The sequence below is a fragment of the Mustela nivalis genome (genome assembly GCF_964662115.1).
Source record: "Mustela nivalis genome assembly, chromosome: 7".
In the NCBI taxonomy this organism is placed as follows: Eukaryota; Metazoa; Chordata; class Mammalia; order Carnivora; family Mustelidae; genus Mustela; species Mustela nivalis.
The window spans coordinates 127,957,681-127,971,913 of record NC_139026.1 but is presented as its reverse complement, the minus strand read 5'-3'; the positions used below and the strand labels follow the sequence as shown (position 1 = coordinate 127,971,913).

At 37.1% G+C, this 14,233-nt stretch overlaps 1 protein-coding gene across 1 annotated transcript in view; it reads right to left on the bottom strand.

Moving 5' to 3' along the window:
• The window catches only part of MALRD1 (MAM and LDL receptor class A domain containing 1), a gene marked incomplete at its 5' end in the record, with an annotated part of 779,396 nt that overhangs the window by 667,645 nt on the left and 97,518 nt on the right, over window positions 1–14,233 (bottom strand). The window contains one exon of the mRNA XM_082742491.1: window positions 5,864–5,961. Coding sequence (XP_082598617.1) covers window positions 5,864–5,961 — 98 coding nt within the window. The remainder of the gene's footprint in view (window positions 1–5,863; window positions 5,962–14,233) is intronic.

Sequence of the window (14,233 nt, the reverse complement as noted above, 5' to 3'; positions counted from 1 at the left end):
GAATGAAAAGTCTAATGGAAGTGTCTGATTAGATCCTATGGGAAGGGATTATTTAGGTTCCTCAACCAGAATTAAATGTTAGATCCCTGCTAGAGTTTCAGCACGTTCCAAGCTTGTAAATATGCAAACCAGAGCTTTAACCTTAGTAGTACAAGAGATACACAAGCCCCATCAGACTATCAAGCTGTCAAACTGTCATTCAGTACATCACCAGTGTTAATGTATTTTAATAGCGTATTAAGAGTAAATACCAATGGGATCCATATTAAATAGGCTCAGAGCTTAAGATTTATATTTAATTTACCGCGTTAGCAGAGTTGGCATCGTAGACCATTAAGAACTCTTCAGCTTAGCTGTTTTCAAATTTAATATTGGTAAGGGTGAACTCACTGAACAAAGTCACTAACACAGCTGTGGTTTCACAGAGACTCTTGTCAAGCGTGCAACCTCTGCAGCTCTCGATCTGCCGCACGCCAGAGAACGCGAAGCCCGGAACCCAAGCGCACGAGGTGTGTCATGAATTTCTCACAGAGTCTATTAAAGCAGTTTGTTTAATAGGTTTTCAGTTAATAGGTGTTTTTTAAAAAAGAAGAAGGGAGCGATCAACAGGACTATTAGCATCAGCACTGATAGTGAACACCTGTAAACTCTCCCAGAGAGCATGAAGGAAGCTGCTCCGTGTCAGAAAAGGTACAAAGTATTAGGTGTCTTTAGGGACGCCAGAGTTTTGGGGGGGAGAATGAAAAGGGAACAATTAACTATAATATGTATAGTGGCAAAGGTGTAATAATCATGTGGCTATTTACATGTAAATTAATTAAAATGAAACCAAATGAAAAATCCAGTTCCTCAGTTATACTCATTACACATTACGTGCTCAAAAGCTATATGCAGTTAGTGGCTACCATATTGGACACAACAGAGAAAAACTTCCATTACCGCAGAAAATTCTATTACACAGAACTATAAAACAGGTATGTTAACACTACACCAACCATTGAAATTGTATTTACCACTTACCAGTCAAAAGGAAATTATTTTTGTGATTCATGCCCGATTCATTAAAAACTAGCCAGATCAATGTTAATATTAAAGGCTTGGTGTTATTTCTTTTGGTTTTTCACTAAGACATGTTTTATACAGACAATGAATTATTGTATCAAAACAATGTTGTGTGGTTAAAAAAGCTTCCCACAAAGCAGTTACTTTAATTGCAAATTGGAGAGAAAAAGAAAATGAAGCTTAGACTATTCTATGAGTTTAAACTGTATTTTCGACTTCATTATCTTTATTATTTTTTTAAACACCCAGTCAGGGCTCCTGGATAACTCAGTCAGTTAAGCGTCTGCTTTCAGCTCAGGTCATGATCCCAGGGTCCAGGGATCAAGCCCTGCATCAGGCTCCTTGCTCAGAGGGAGTCTGCTTCTACATCTCCTTCTCCCTCTCTCTCTCTGTGCTCTCCTCTAAATAAAATCTTTAAAAATAAAAAATAAAATACCCAATAATTCATTTTTATTACAGAAGGAAAGGACAGCTTTTCAGGTGGTATACTAATAGTTCTGAGTATAGGTGAATAGTCTGGAAAGTGTGATGGCCCTGGTCACACCATTTGCCCTTCTGTTCCTACATCACCCCATGAAGTAGCCCAGAGGAGTGAGAGCCCAGGTCTACAAAGGAGTAATTGGGCTCTCTGATACTTAACTCTGTGAATGACCTTCCAGGGCATTATTTACAAGTTGAAAATAATTTCTTCCTATTTCTGTTTCATTCGATGTTGGTCTGTGTCCAGCTGCAACTCTAACTCTTCAAAGGCTCTGTATCTTTCCTCAACTTTCCTACAGTTCTTTTTCCAACTGCTCCCCTATCTCTTGGCCAGATCTTCAAGCTCTTTCTCAGCTGTATTACAAATGCTCAGCTACTTCTGCTTTTTCTGCCTCACAAAGGACCCTGTCTAGTATGTGCAACACCTGTTTTATCTTCAAGACGTAGAAAAAAAATAGTTAAAAAAAGAGAGAGAGAGAAAAGATGATATATATGTAGCTCCTCAAAATTCAGCTGGGACTAAGTCCATGTTGAGTGGGGATCATTCATCACACACACCCTCCACATTACCACAGTGATTTCTCTAATCCTAGTCATAATTACGTGTTTGCCTGTCTATTCTTCATCTGAATAAGCTTAATTAGAAGTTTCAAATCTTCAGTAAAATATGTTATTTCCATTTAAATGATTAGCCTCCATGTGTTTTGCTCAAGCGCAGGTGGAGAGGGTACCGGCTCAGCCTTTCCCCCATACACTGTTACTTCCTCTAGAATCCATGCCCTACTTTAACGTCTACGCTTGGATTGAACAAAACAATCAGGGGACAAAGTGTGGGTTGCAAGTCCCACTCCATCATTTTTGGTTTGTTTCTTTCTTTTTTTTTTTTACTGAATTTCTCATTGACATGAGTTCACTTGGGGAACGTTATAAGACATGGCCTTTCAAAATTTGTTGAGAATTGTTGTAAGTGGATTGTTATTGTTATCCTGTACCCACTCTCTCAGAGCACTTTAACACTGAATTGCCATCAGAATCCCTAAAATCGACATTTCATTAGGACAAACATACTTCGGTGGTCTCTGTTGTATTCTCAGAATTGCGGGCTGTGGTCCACACAGAGCAGGTAAACAGTATGTGTGTGCCAAGTCAGAGCAAGAATGTTTACATTGTTATCACTGTATGCACTCAGGAAAGAATTCTCACAAGAACTATTTTTGCTTTGTTTTCTTATTTTTACTGCCTTAGATCTAAACCAAATGATGATTCATCCATCTCTACTGGTTGCTGGAAAACTTAGTTCAAATGTGTAGCCTGGCTCTAATAAGCTTCATTTGTGGAACCAACCCATCTCTTGCTTCATCTATCTTTTCCCTGAAAAACTCATTCACTTTTTAAAAAATTTTATGATATTTTTAAAATTAAAGACTATTAAAACAAGTGCAAAGCAAGTGGGGGAAGTGTTTTTAAAGTAGACAAGTATGCAAACTAGCTTCGAAAACAGGAGTTTTGTAATATCAATCATCCTGTCTTTAATTAATCGTGAAGCCCCAAAAGTAATTTTTTTAAAGATTTTATTTATTTATTTGACAGAGAGATCACAAGCAGGCAGAGAGGCAGGCAGAGAGAGGGGAAAGTGGGCCCCTGGCTGAGCAGAGAGCCCGATGTGGGGCTCGATCCCAGGACCCTGGGATCATGACCTGAGCTGAAGGCAGAGGCTTTAACCCACTGAGCCACCCAGGTGCCCCCCGCCAAAAGTAATTTTATATAGTAACTCAAATAGGAGAACTCAGAAAGTATTAATACCTACCATAAATCTCCTTCATATTTGATATTTCCTAGTTAATTCAAAACAGTAACAGCATTTCAACACCAATAAGAAATAGTAGCTTCTGGCCTCCATGTGTTCTGTTTGTCCTATCTCCTGGCTATTCCATGGGAAAACGCCAAGTTTCCAACAGTGACTGAAGGGACTTTTGAAGTCTTTAAATTAGAGTCCACTTCTTAAGCAAGGAGTGGATGTAGGAAAGTTTGCACGTGTTGAAGCCATGTGCTGGTTATACATAAGGCACAAGATAATTCATGCAAAATGACTCTACTAGCCTGTTGTTAGAAGAGGAGACTCAAAAGAAAGCTTCCCAGTTTTAAAGTCCTTTCAAAAAAAGGGTTCTGAAATGCATTAGCTTCATATGATTATGTAGGGAAAAAATGTAATTTCATAAAATGAAAACTTTAATCATATCAAAGCACACAGCTTCGGTATGTCCCTGCCTAATTTCACCATTTTATAATGACTAACATCTGCTATTCCACGAATATAAGTATTATCAATATGTTCCAATTAGGAAGATTGGCTGGACTGCTGATAATTCAAGAAGAATTTGGTTTGTTTATTCCGTAACTTTTATGAAAGAAAGTATCACACAGTACCACAGACTTGTAAAAAAGTAATACTATATTCTTAGAATACCCTTTTGGGAAAGACATTAAGCTATGTGTATCTCCGACTACAGACAACCTTCTCTAATTGTCTAGTTCCACTTCCTAGACCAAAAGTATTATAAAGTAATGCAAATATCCATCCTTCTAACTCAAAAGTACTAACATTCAAGCAGATACAGATAAAGGCAGGGAAAAAAAACAAATCTCTTCTAGCAGTCTGGAATGGCTCCCTGAAACACTCTTACTTTTCTAAAAAGCAAGACAAACCACAAACTCAGCATTCGAGGCCTTGGGAGATTGAGTACTGGTTCTGAGAAATAAATCAGCAAGTGTCCAAACTGTCCATGGCTTTCACTGAGGCCCCACAAGCGCTAAACTCCTAAGCGACAACAGAGAAAAATGCTTCCAAGTGGAAACAACCATCTGTTGAAACATAATCCCAATGATCACAGATTAATGGCTACCAGCACACATCAATGGAAAATGTGGATAATCTTTCAAAAGAAAAAATGTATATGATTTCCTCCCTGAATCTCGGGAATTTCAATAAGCTCTTAATGTTTGCTTTCAGACTTCCACAGAACAAGTAGAATTAATACATTTTATTGTTTAGTATCCAATGCCTTATGTATGTAACAACGGTGATCCCAGCCCTTTGGTGTAGGACCTTGAATTAAGGCTAAGTAAGCTTGTAAAGTACTTTTACAAAGTGAGTCAATGCCTCAGGAGTTCTCAAAAAAAAAAAAAAAAAATTCTGTATCTATCACACAGCGAAACAAAGCAAAGGTAGAATGCCTGTGGGCGAAGTGGAGTCCAGGCAGTTATTTTACATGTAATCCCCACAGAGAAATAACAAGGGGAAAAAACGAGAGAGAGGACAATCCATTAAGAGATCTGAGCACTCCCATTCAGATTTATATCAAGTTGAACACATAATTAGATTTATTCCTCTGAACAATATGTAATTTGTCAGCAGGAATGCCGGAATAAACTGCTGTACCCCCACGTTTACAGGAGACGAATTGGTGTGCAGCGGTATCGATCTGCGCTGTCTTCTGATAACTACAAAAATTAAACTGCAATCCTGAGGGCCTGGAGGCTTGCTGGAATGCTCAAAAGGATAGAAAACAAAGCAAGCTGAACAGAAATGTCTAAGTGTAGGTGTTAGTTCTACAGAAAAAAAAGGAATTCTGTTTAGTGAACACCTACTATGTGCCAGATATTTTGTCAGATAATCCTCACAGCTGGGTGAAAAAAGGTACTCTAATATTACACTGCCAGTGTGGACACGGAGTCTCGAAGAGAGTATAGAGTCTGTGGCAGAATGGAGATCAGAACCAGGTCTGTCAGACTCCAAAGTCCTTCTCTGCCTTCTTCTCTCTCACGCTGGTGAAACGGACTGAGCACGTGTCACCTGCTCTGTGTTTACTTGGCATACAAAGACTAACTGAAGACATAAAATTTCAGAAAATGTCATTATTTTTTCTGCACACAGTTCTTTCTCTTTATTTGTCCTTTCATCTTCCCTTCAGCAAGCACTTGCTTGGCTTATTTTATTTTACTCAATTAACACTGTTGGCCAAAACAATCAGCAGCTTTGGCAACATGTACCCACAGCTTTGGATTACTGGAAGGACTATTTGGAAAGAATACAAAATGAAAGAAATATTCTTTAATAGGCCCCACAAAAGAACCATTTAAGTCATAGACTGCAAATGGTCTTTTGGAAGGACATGACATTTCGTGCTGATAGTCTGTATAAATATCTCAGTTCATCATGAAAATGGCAGTAAAACAAAGCAGTCATTTACTGGCCCAAGTAACCCACACCTAACAGTTTACAACCACAGAATGGCTGATGGGAGTTCCAGTAACTGGTTACCTGACATGGGGTAGAGGCAGCGAGGGCTTTTGTAAGAACAGGACTTCCAAGCTTGGCCACTCTTGGAGATTGATGGGATCGGAAATAAATGAATGAGCCTACGAAATAAATAAATAAATAAATAAATTTGTAAAAGTCACATGGATACAAATTCTGTTATACATTTAGCAGTCCTTTGCTCTAACATCTTATCCTTACAGACAATCAACTGTCAATCACAACAAGAAAATTACATGTTTTACTTATTTACCATTTAGTTCTGTAAATGACCAAGCTTTTTCATATGGATAATAGTAAGTAAGATAAAATCCAATTGATTAAAAACAAGCTCTTGATCTAAATCCCCTAAACGAATAGGTTTATTGTCTTAACTTGGGTCATAATTAGAATCTATAATCAAATTAAACGAAGCTTCTAAGCTTACAATTAGATAGTCAACACGCCCTCATGAAATTCTCACGAGAGCATTATTTTTAAGTTTCTTCACAAAGGACTGAAAGATGCGAGCCTGTGGAATGAGCTGGGTTTCTCCTGGGGCTTACATGTTTGACATTGTTGTCTGTGCTAGTGGGGATGAAAGCTTAATTAAAGATCTAATCTGAGCGTTAACAAAATAACTGCTTTTAGATTTTAACTCCGTGGATGCGCTCATGGCAAACATACAGGGGATAACATCTTTTAGCAGCTCAAAAGATCACACATTCTGAACTGCTGTCAGGGGTGGCTTCCTCGAATACTGAAAATTCACAAGGAAGGCTATGCAGAACAATGTCAAGGTCTGATCCTGCCCTTTGATAATCACGAAGTGATGGGCAACTGGGAAAGCAGACAATTTTGACTGAAAAATATCATTTTCAGAAGGTGATTTTCCTAGATACTGGTTAATGCTAACTACACGGAAAGGATTTCAGAATTAAACTGTATTATTTTATAGCTACGGCCATGTGTTTAACCGAATAACCAAGGTTGCAAATCAGCAGTATCGTCTCTGAATGAGAAAAACAGAACCAGTTTATACAGACTTTTTTTTTTTTCTTTTTTAAATATGGGGCTTGAACTCATAACCCTGAGACCAAGAGTCACATGCTCTATGGACTGGAGGCAGCCAAGCTCCTCTATACGGGCTTTAACATCCCAAAACCAACAGGGAAGAATAAAAGCTATTATTCCCTAACTTCAAACCAAGAGTGATAGAAACTATATAAGCTCATGAAATTCTGTTTCACCTATAAAAGAATAGCATAGGAAGAGAGGATTTTGAAAAAATTGTTTCAGCTTAAAAATTCTTAGGTTCAACTAACATTCAATTGAATACTTTTAAAAGACTAATCAAAATTCTACAAATTAACAAATATTCAAGGATCCTAGTGCCCTGGTTATTTAAAAACAATATATACAATTTCAAACAAGCAGTCAATAAAGGACGGGACATATAAACTAAAACTCCAAATTCTAAAAGCAGTAAAGGCTTGAATAAATTGGGTATACCACAAAATGACTACAAAAGTGATTTAAAAAAAAATCTACTGGACATATATGGCAAAACAGTTGAGTTTTATTTAGTTTTTAAGGAATACTTGTAACATTATTCAAGGATCTTGAGTCTTAAAGAATATGAAGAACTCCTTGACTCAGATATCTCCCTGCCAGATATCTCTAACTTATAAGTTACAGAAATAGGAAAATAAAAAATAAACTGCAATGTCACTCATGATCATAGATACAAAATTCTAATTAAAAAGTTATCAATTATATGGGGTGCCTGGGTGGCTCAGTGGGTTAAAGCTTCTGCCTTCGGCTCGGGTCATGATCCCAGGGTCCTGGGATCGAGACCCGCATCGGGCTCTCTGCTCAGCAGGGAGCCTGCTTCCTCCCCTCTCTCTGTCTGCCTCTCTGCCTACTTGTAATCTCTGTCTGTCAAATAAAATAAATAAAATCTTAGAAAAAAAAAAGTTATCAATTATATTTGAAATCCTTATCAAAAAAATTGTATGTCCTGACCAAACTGAGCTTTCCATGAATGGAAGCTGAGTTTAATTTAGCTGCTCTATCAACACAGTCATTCAGATCAACAAATTAAAGGGTAGAGTCAGACTCGGATCAACAAGTATTGAGAAGACTGTGGAAAAAAACAGCCATTGCCAATTAAAAAAACTTAAGAAAATATTAAAAGTAAATAATTAAATGCAGACCAATAATCAACCCCAAAACAAATATCCTAAATGGCAAACAACAAAGCTACTTTAATTAAAATGAGAAACTAGAGATTTCTATCACTATTAATCACAGATAATATTAATTACCATAGACTAACATTATCTTATAGGCCTAGGGAATGGGAGTCAAGAAAATAATATACTTAGCAAATATAATAGAAAATAGAAATACAGTTCTCATGTTTTGCCAATAATATTACCTTAAAAGTAGAAGCTCCCAAGGCTTCTATTGTTAAATAATGATAAGTATTAATAAGAAATCTGATAAGGTAAACGGAAACAAAGAAATGTGATTAAGTTATTTTTTTAACTTTAGCAATAAGACCCTAGATACAGAAATGATTAGAGATATCCTCTTCACTATTACGTTAATACAAAATATGTAGGCGTAAAATAGAGATAACATGTTTTTAGATGAAAAGATATTGTAAAAATATTAATTTAGTGAAAATTTATTTGAAAATCCTATGAGCACTTTAATAGTTAGAAAAATAAATAATAAAAAAATAACACAGACTTAATATTTATAAGTGTGGGGTAAAGAGAATCTGAACTCTGAGCCTAGACCCAAAGTCTTCTAGAAAAATGTCTCTGGATTTACATTCTTATAAGTTTGCTGTGCAGAATGTACTTAGTTAAGAGAACTATGGAATTATAATATATCAAGGAGATGGTTCCTGGTAAGCTGAGTTGTTCATATTGCAAAACTCCACAAACCCTAGAGGGGCTAACACAGTATCAGAATTTATGACTAACACAGTATAAGAATTAAAGAAAGAGGGGGTCGGCTTCCATGTATTAAACCATCCATCATTTATGAAGCATGCACCTGCTTTTAATGCAATGGTCTAGAAGGGACTCCTTACATGATGTGAAAACACTAGAGATCGGACTTTATAATGAATACAAATAATCATAAGCCAGTATCATACAAAATAAAAATACCATAAGTATCATAAAACAATTATCATATAGAATAAAAAATCATGTATACAATGACCAAAACCAACCAAATGAGATCTGGCTCATGAATGCGAAGGTGGTTTAATATTTGAAAAATCCCCCTTATGAACAAACAAAAAATGTGATGATATGATTATCATGACACTAAAAGAATCTGACAGATTTTAAACAGAGACTCGTATACATACACACACAAAGAAAACATTATGAATAGAAGGGAACATCTTTACCTAATAAAGTAAACAATCTTTCAGCAAATATAGCACTTAAGGTTGAATTATTGACAATTTTCTTCTGAAATTAGAACAAGAGAAGTATAGCAGCTATCACCAGCTATAGTCAACATTTTTCCAAAGTTACTAGCCAGTGTAATGAAACAAAAAAAACAGAAGGCTTAAGATTTAGAAATAAGGAAATAAAATTGTCATTATTGAAGAGAAAATAATTGGGAACCTAGAAAATTGTGTGTGTGTGTGTATGTACTTGCTATAATAAATAAAATCAGCAAGGTCACTGGATACAAAGTCAATATTTAAAAATATAATTGCATTTCTACATACCAGCAAAACACAAAAGTATTTAAAATATTACTTAAAATAGCAGCAAACATATAAAAACCTAAATAATTTGCAAAATATTTTTAAATCTATATACTAAAAGCTTCAGAATATTATTTAGAGACCTTAAAGATGATTTAAGTAAGCTGAGAAATTAGAAACATTTGAAAAGATAATTTTTAAATAAAGTACAAATAAAGGCTATAAGTAAGCAATCTTTTAATACCCACAGATTAGAAGAATTTAAGAGAATAATGCCTTTGCTGACAAATGGGGGAAAAAAGCACTCTTATTTTCCTAATGGAATTTAAAGTATTAAGATTTTGGAGGAATGTACATCTTTCTGTAAAAATATAGTTGTCTCATTCATAGTTATGTATTGCGTAGAACTGAAAGCATCCTATATATAAAAAATGTGTAAAAGAATGGATTTTGCAGCATTGTCATGATATTGCCATGATATTTGGGCATATCCGGATGAAAGAAATGAAGCAAACTAATAAAAATTAGGCTTCTTCTACTTTTTGGCAAGGTTGTGATCAGGGACAAGATTTAGTCTTCCTGAACTAGCAAACACACACACACACACACACACTAGGCATTAGACAGTGGTTTATGTAGGACAATGAGAATATAAGATCATTGGATAATGATCTGAGAGAGGGAAAACAAATGCATGAAGGCATACAACTTCCCCAGTTTATTGCCTACAGTTACTAGCTGCCACATAAGAAGGCAGTGGTCTCTTCAAACTGAAAAGATAGAGATGCTCCTTGGGCCTCCTCCGAGTTCAGAAGGCAGCATTCCCAGAGGACAGCGCTGCAAAGGCAGAGTTGCACAGATCTGCAGAGTCTTCTCCTCCCATAAATCTCTACCCGAGTACCGACCAGTGCATGGACCTGAGGAAACACTCTGAGGCTGGACCGTAACCTTCTGAAAGGGGCCACTTTCTGATCAGAGGTCCCAGTGGGCAGAAATAGTAGGCTCTTGCACTCATCACCAGAATGAAAAAATCAATTATACAGAGGAACTGTGAGGAGTATGCAAGTCAAATGAAAACGTGCGTCCAAACAAAAACCCGTATGCTAATTTTGCAGAATATCTGTAATCACCAACATTTAGAAAGAGCCCAAATACCCTTCCGCTGATCAGAGATCACAAACTATGCTTTATCCATGCAATGGAATACTACTCAGCAGTTAAAAAAAATAGGAACTACCACTGCAAACAACAACGTGCTGAATCTCAGATCCATTCAGCTAACTGAAAGAGGACTCCAAAGGCTACATACTGTAGGATCCTATTTATAGGACATTGTGAAAAAGGCAAAACTATAGGGACAGAAATCAGATCAGTGGATACCGGTAGCTGGAAATGAGATGGGTACTGACTAGAAAGTGGTAGAGAATCAAGGGGAGAATGGAACTCTTATATCCTGAGTTTTCTGATGGTTACAGAATTATATATGTTTGTTCAAACTCAGTGAACTGTACACCAAAAAGGTTGAATTTTATTGCATTTAAATTATACTTTAACAGATGGGCAGCCACTTCGGAAACCTGGCTGGGTTGCGGTGGAAGGCAGGGTCCCTGATACCGGAGGCAGACAGCACCATTGTTCCTGTAATGCCCCTCCCATAATAAACCCTTGTGAGTGGCCATACTGCTAATCAATATGTATGTTTGCCCATTTTTGTATATATATACATGTGTGCCCATACACACGTATGTGTGTGTATATGTATGTATGAATATATATTTAACAGAAAAAATAAAATTCAAAATGACTATAATTGATGACTTGGAGGAATTGCCATGAGCTATCTTTAGTAAAGTAAGTAAGATACAGTAGTTACAATAGGATCTCATTTTTTGGTAAAATAAATCATCATCAGAATACTTAAAATTTTCAATGTATACATATCCATTACGTACACATATGTGTACAGGAGCATAAATAAGAATGAATAAACATGAGTTGTCTGTGTGGAGGTTTCATAAGGTAACAACTAGGAACTGGAAAATAAAAACCAAGCAAAGAAGGGAGGTAGGAAAATCAAGGTTTTACTGCAAAAAGAAAAGCTACATAATGTCAAGCCATTCATCGTTTATGTAAAATTACATATGGGAATGTGCATATATGAGGAAAAATACTGGAAATTAAATAGTTTTCTAAAGCACTGTAATCCACAAACACAAAGGTCTAACATAACAGGCTGTAGGTAAGCATACGGTCTTCGATGTGGGAGCCGGGAAGCTGAGCCTGCTGCCTTCTCCCAGAAACTTCCGCTTCACTTCTCCTAGGGCTTCCTGGTACAATTTTTCCTCCTCCTCATTTGCGATGTAAGACCACTAGTGATCATCTTAAAGTCACAATGACAATCACAGGTAAAGGACAGACTTAATGGCAGAGGGACTCCTTGATGTGCCCTTTCCAGAGAGAATTGCTGCAATTTCTTTGCTGCTCTCACTTTCAATTATAACAGCTGCCTCCAGTTCTATCAGTGTATTGTTATCTGTGAGCATTGTTTAGATCACAGAAAAAGAAAAAAGGGTCCTTCAATATTTAACAAAAGAGAACTTTTAGCATCTCTTTTTGGCATAAATCATAATTCAGTGGTAATTACACGATATCTGAAGATTACTAATAAATGTTTTCTTATTATCACAGCCCTGGTGGTATTCCTAGTTTTCTTACTAGAACAAACAGACAACAGACAGTCACATTTAGTGGGCTTTTACCACATTAAAAGCCTTAGCAGGTATTACTTCATTTAATCCTCATAATAATTTTACATGAAAGATATTTTTATTTTACCTATTTTCTAGCTGAAAAAAAAAATGGGGCACAAAGGCATTTAATGAATTTGTGCAGTGTCAACAACATCCTGACTTACCCCTGGGCAAACAGGGATCTCTGCCACCCTGCTCTTCAAGAGGTCACCCAAGGCCACCCCATGCACCATGTGAGCAGCTTATGAGTAGAAAAGTAGAAAAGCACCATTTCGTACATGGCAGAGCTCCACACCTCCCGAAACAGCAAGCCCATCTCCCCCAGAGACCCAGGCACAGAGCCAGACTGAACACACTGACTGGTGAGCCCCAATAAAATGGCCAGAGGCCTCAGTGTGTCTCACCCTTCCCAGATAGCTCTTAAAGCATCCTAACTACAGCCCCCAGCCAGGCCAAGTTCCAGCCTCTGAACCACCACGGAGCTTCCTTTAAAGGGTAATCAACAGGCCATTCAGTGTTACAGAAAAGTGTTGCATCTCAGCCTTTTAGAATAAAACTAATGGGTCACATGCTTTCACAGACAGAATGGTTACCATGAGCCTCCAGAAATATTTCAAATTCCAAGCACTCCGTAATCCCCCTCTTTTCTTGGCTGCTTCATCTTCTCTATACTCTGCCCAGACATACCCATCACTCAGCCAGAACCACCTACATCTCTCCCATCCTCTTCCAGAATATTCCGTCAGTTAGAACACCTCCCTCAACACCTCTCCTTACTTCAGCCTTTCTGGCAACTCTCCCTTCAGTGCTCAGTTCTGGAGTCACCTCCTCCAGGAAGGCCTCTTGATTCCACTAAGTCACCCTCCATCTCGTATAAAACATTTATTATATCTAAGTGCAAATCCTCACCTATTGGCTTCAGTCACTGGACTTCAGACCACCCCAGAGGCAGGGAGCATGGCTTCCACCTGTGTACCCCAGGTGTAGTACAGGATATGGATTCAGTCAACGGTTTTAGAGCAGAAAAAGAAACATTATATGAGCTTAAAGAAAGTGGGCTATTAACTTAGAGCTCCCATCATTAGTCCTGTTTCAAACTTTAATCCTCCAGAATCTGAAAGAAAAAATATGGTTCACTGGCATGAAAAGAAAAAGTAAAACCTTACTCCACTGCCAAATAAGCTGGGTTTATAGTTTTAGACCACAGATGGATGGCTAGAGTCTCCCTCCCAACCCCTAATATCCCCCACCAACTCCAGTTTCCAGTGGCTATAATTTAAAACATGGTTAACACTGTTAGCTCTGGCATACCTCTTCGGAAATCTCAAAGGAGAAATAAATAATGTCCAAGGGGGTTATATGAGCTTAAAGAGGATCGACAGTGCAGTTGTGTTTTTATAAAGTTAATACGATATTCATGTACCTAGGCTATGTCGTGGACACCAACAAGGGAAAGTAGAACAAAACCCTTCTGTTTTCCTTGGAGATTCACAAACCCAGATCAAAATGCTATGTGTCATTTGACTGTTGTATTTTAAGAGTACATGGAGAAATTGTAACGTAGGTTAAAAATACATGAGAAAGAAGATTGTTACAAAGAAGATTTAAGAGTGATTAAACTGCATTCAAACATTTGTCGATTTATTTTATAGATAGCACTAAACCTCTGTTCTCTTTTCTAGAAAGATTAAAGTTTGTGTTTTTTTTCTGTTTTGCAAAAATTGGATTGCTCTAAAAAGAAAGCAAGCCTATTGTACATGAGTTCTGGCAACTAAAGAAAATTATCCGAAGACTTCCCCTCTCACCATGCTTTCAGCCCAACCTTGTAAAAAATGAGACCTCAAAAATGTTGGTTATGAAAACAGTATTATTTTCAGAAACTCAACTCAAATTATGATGTTG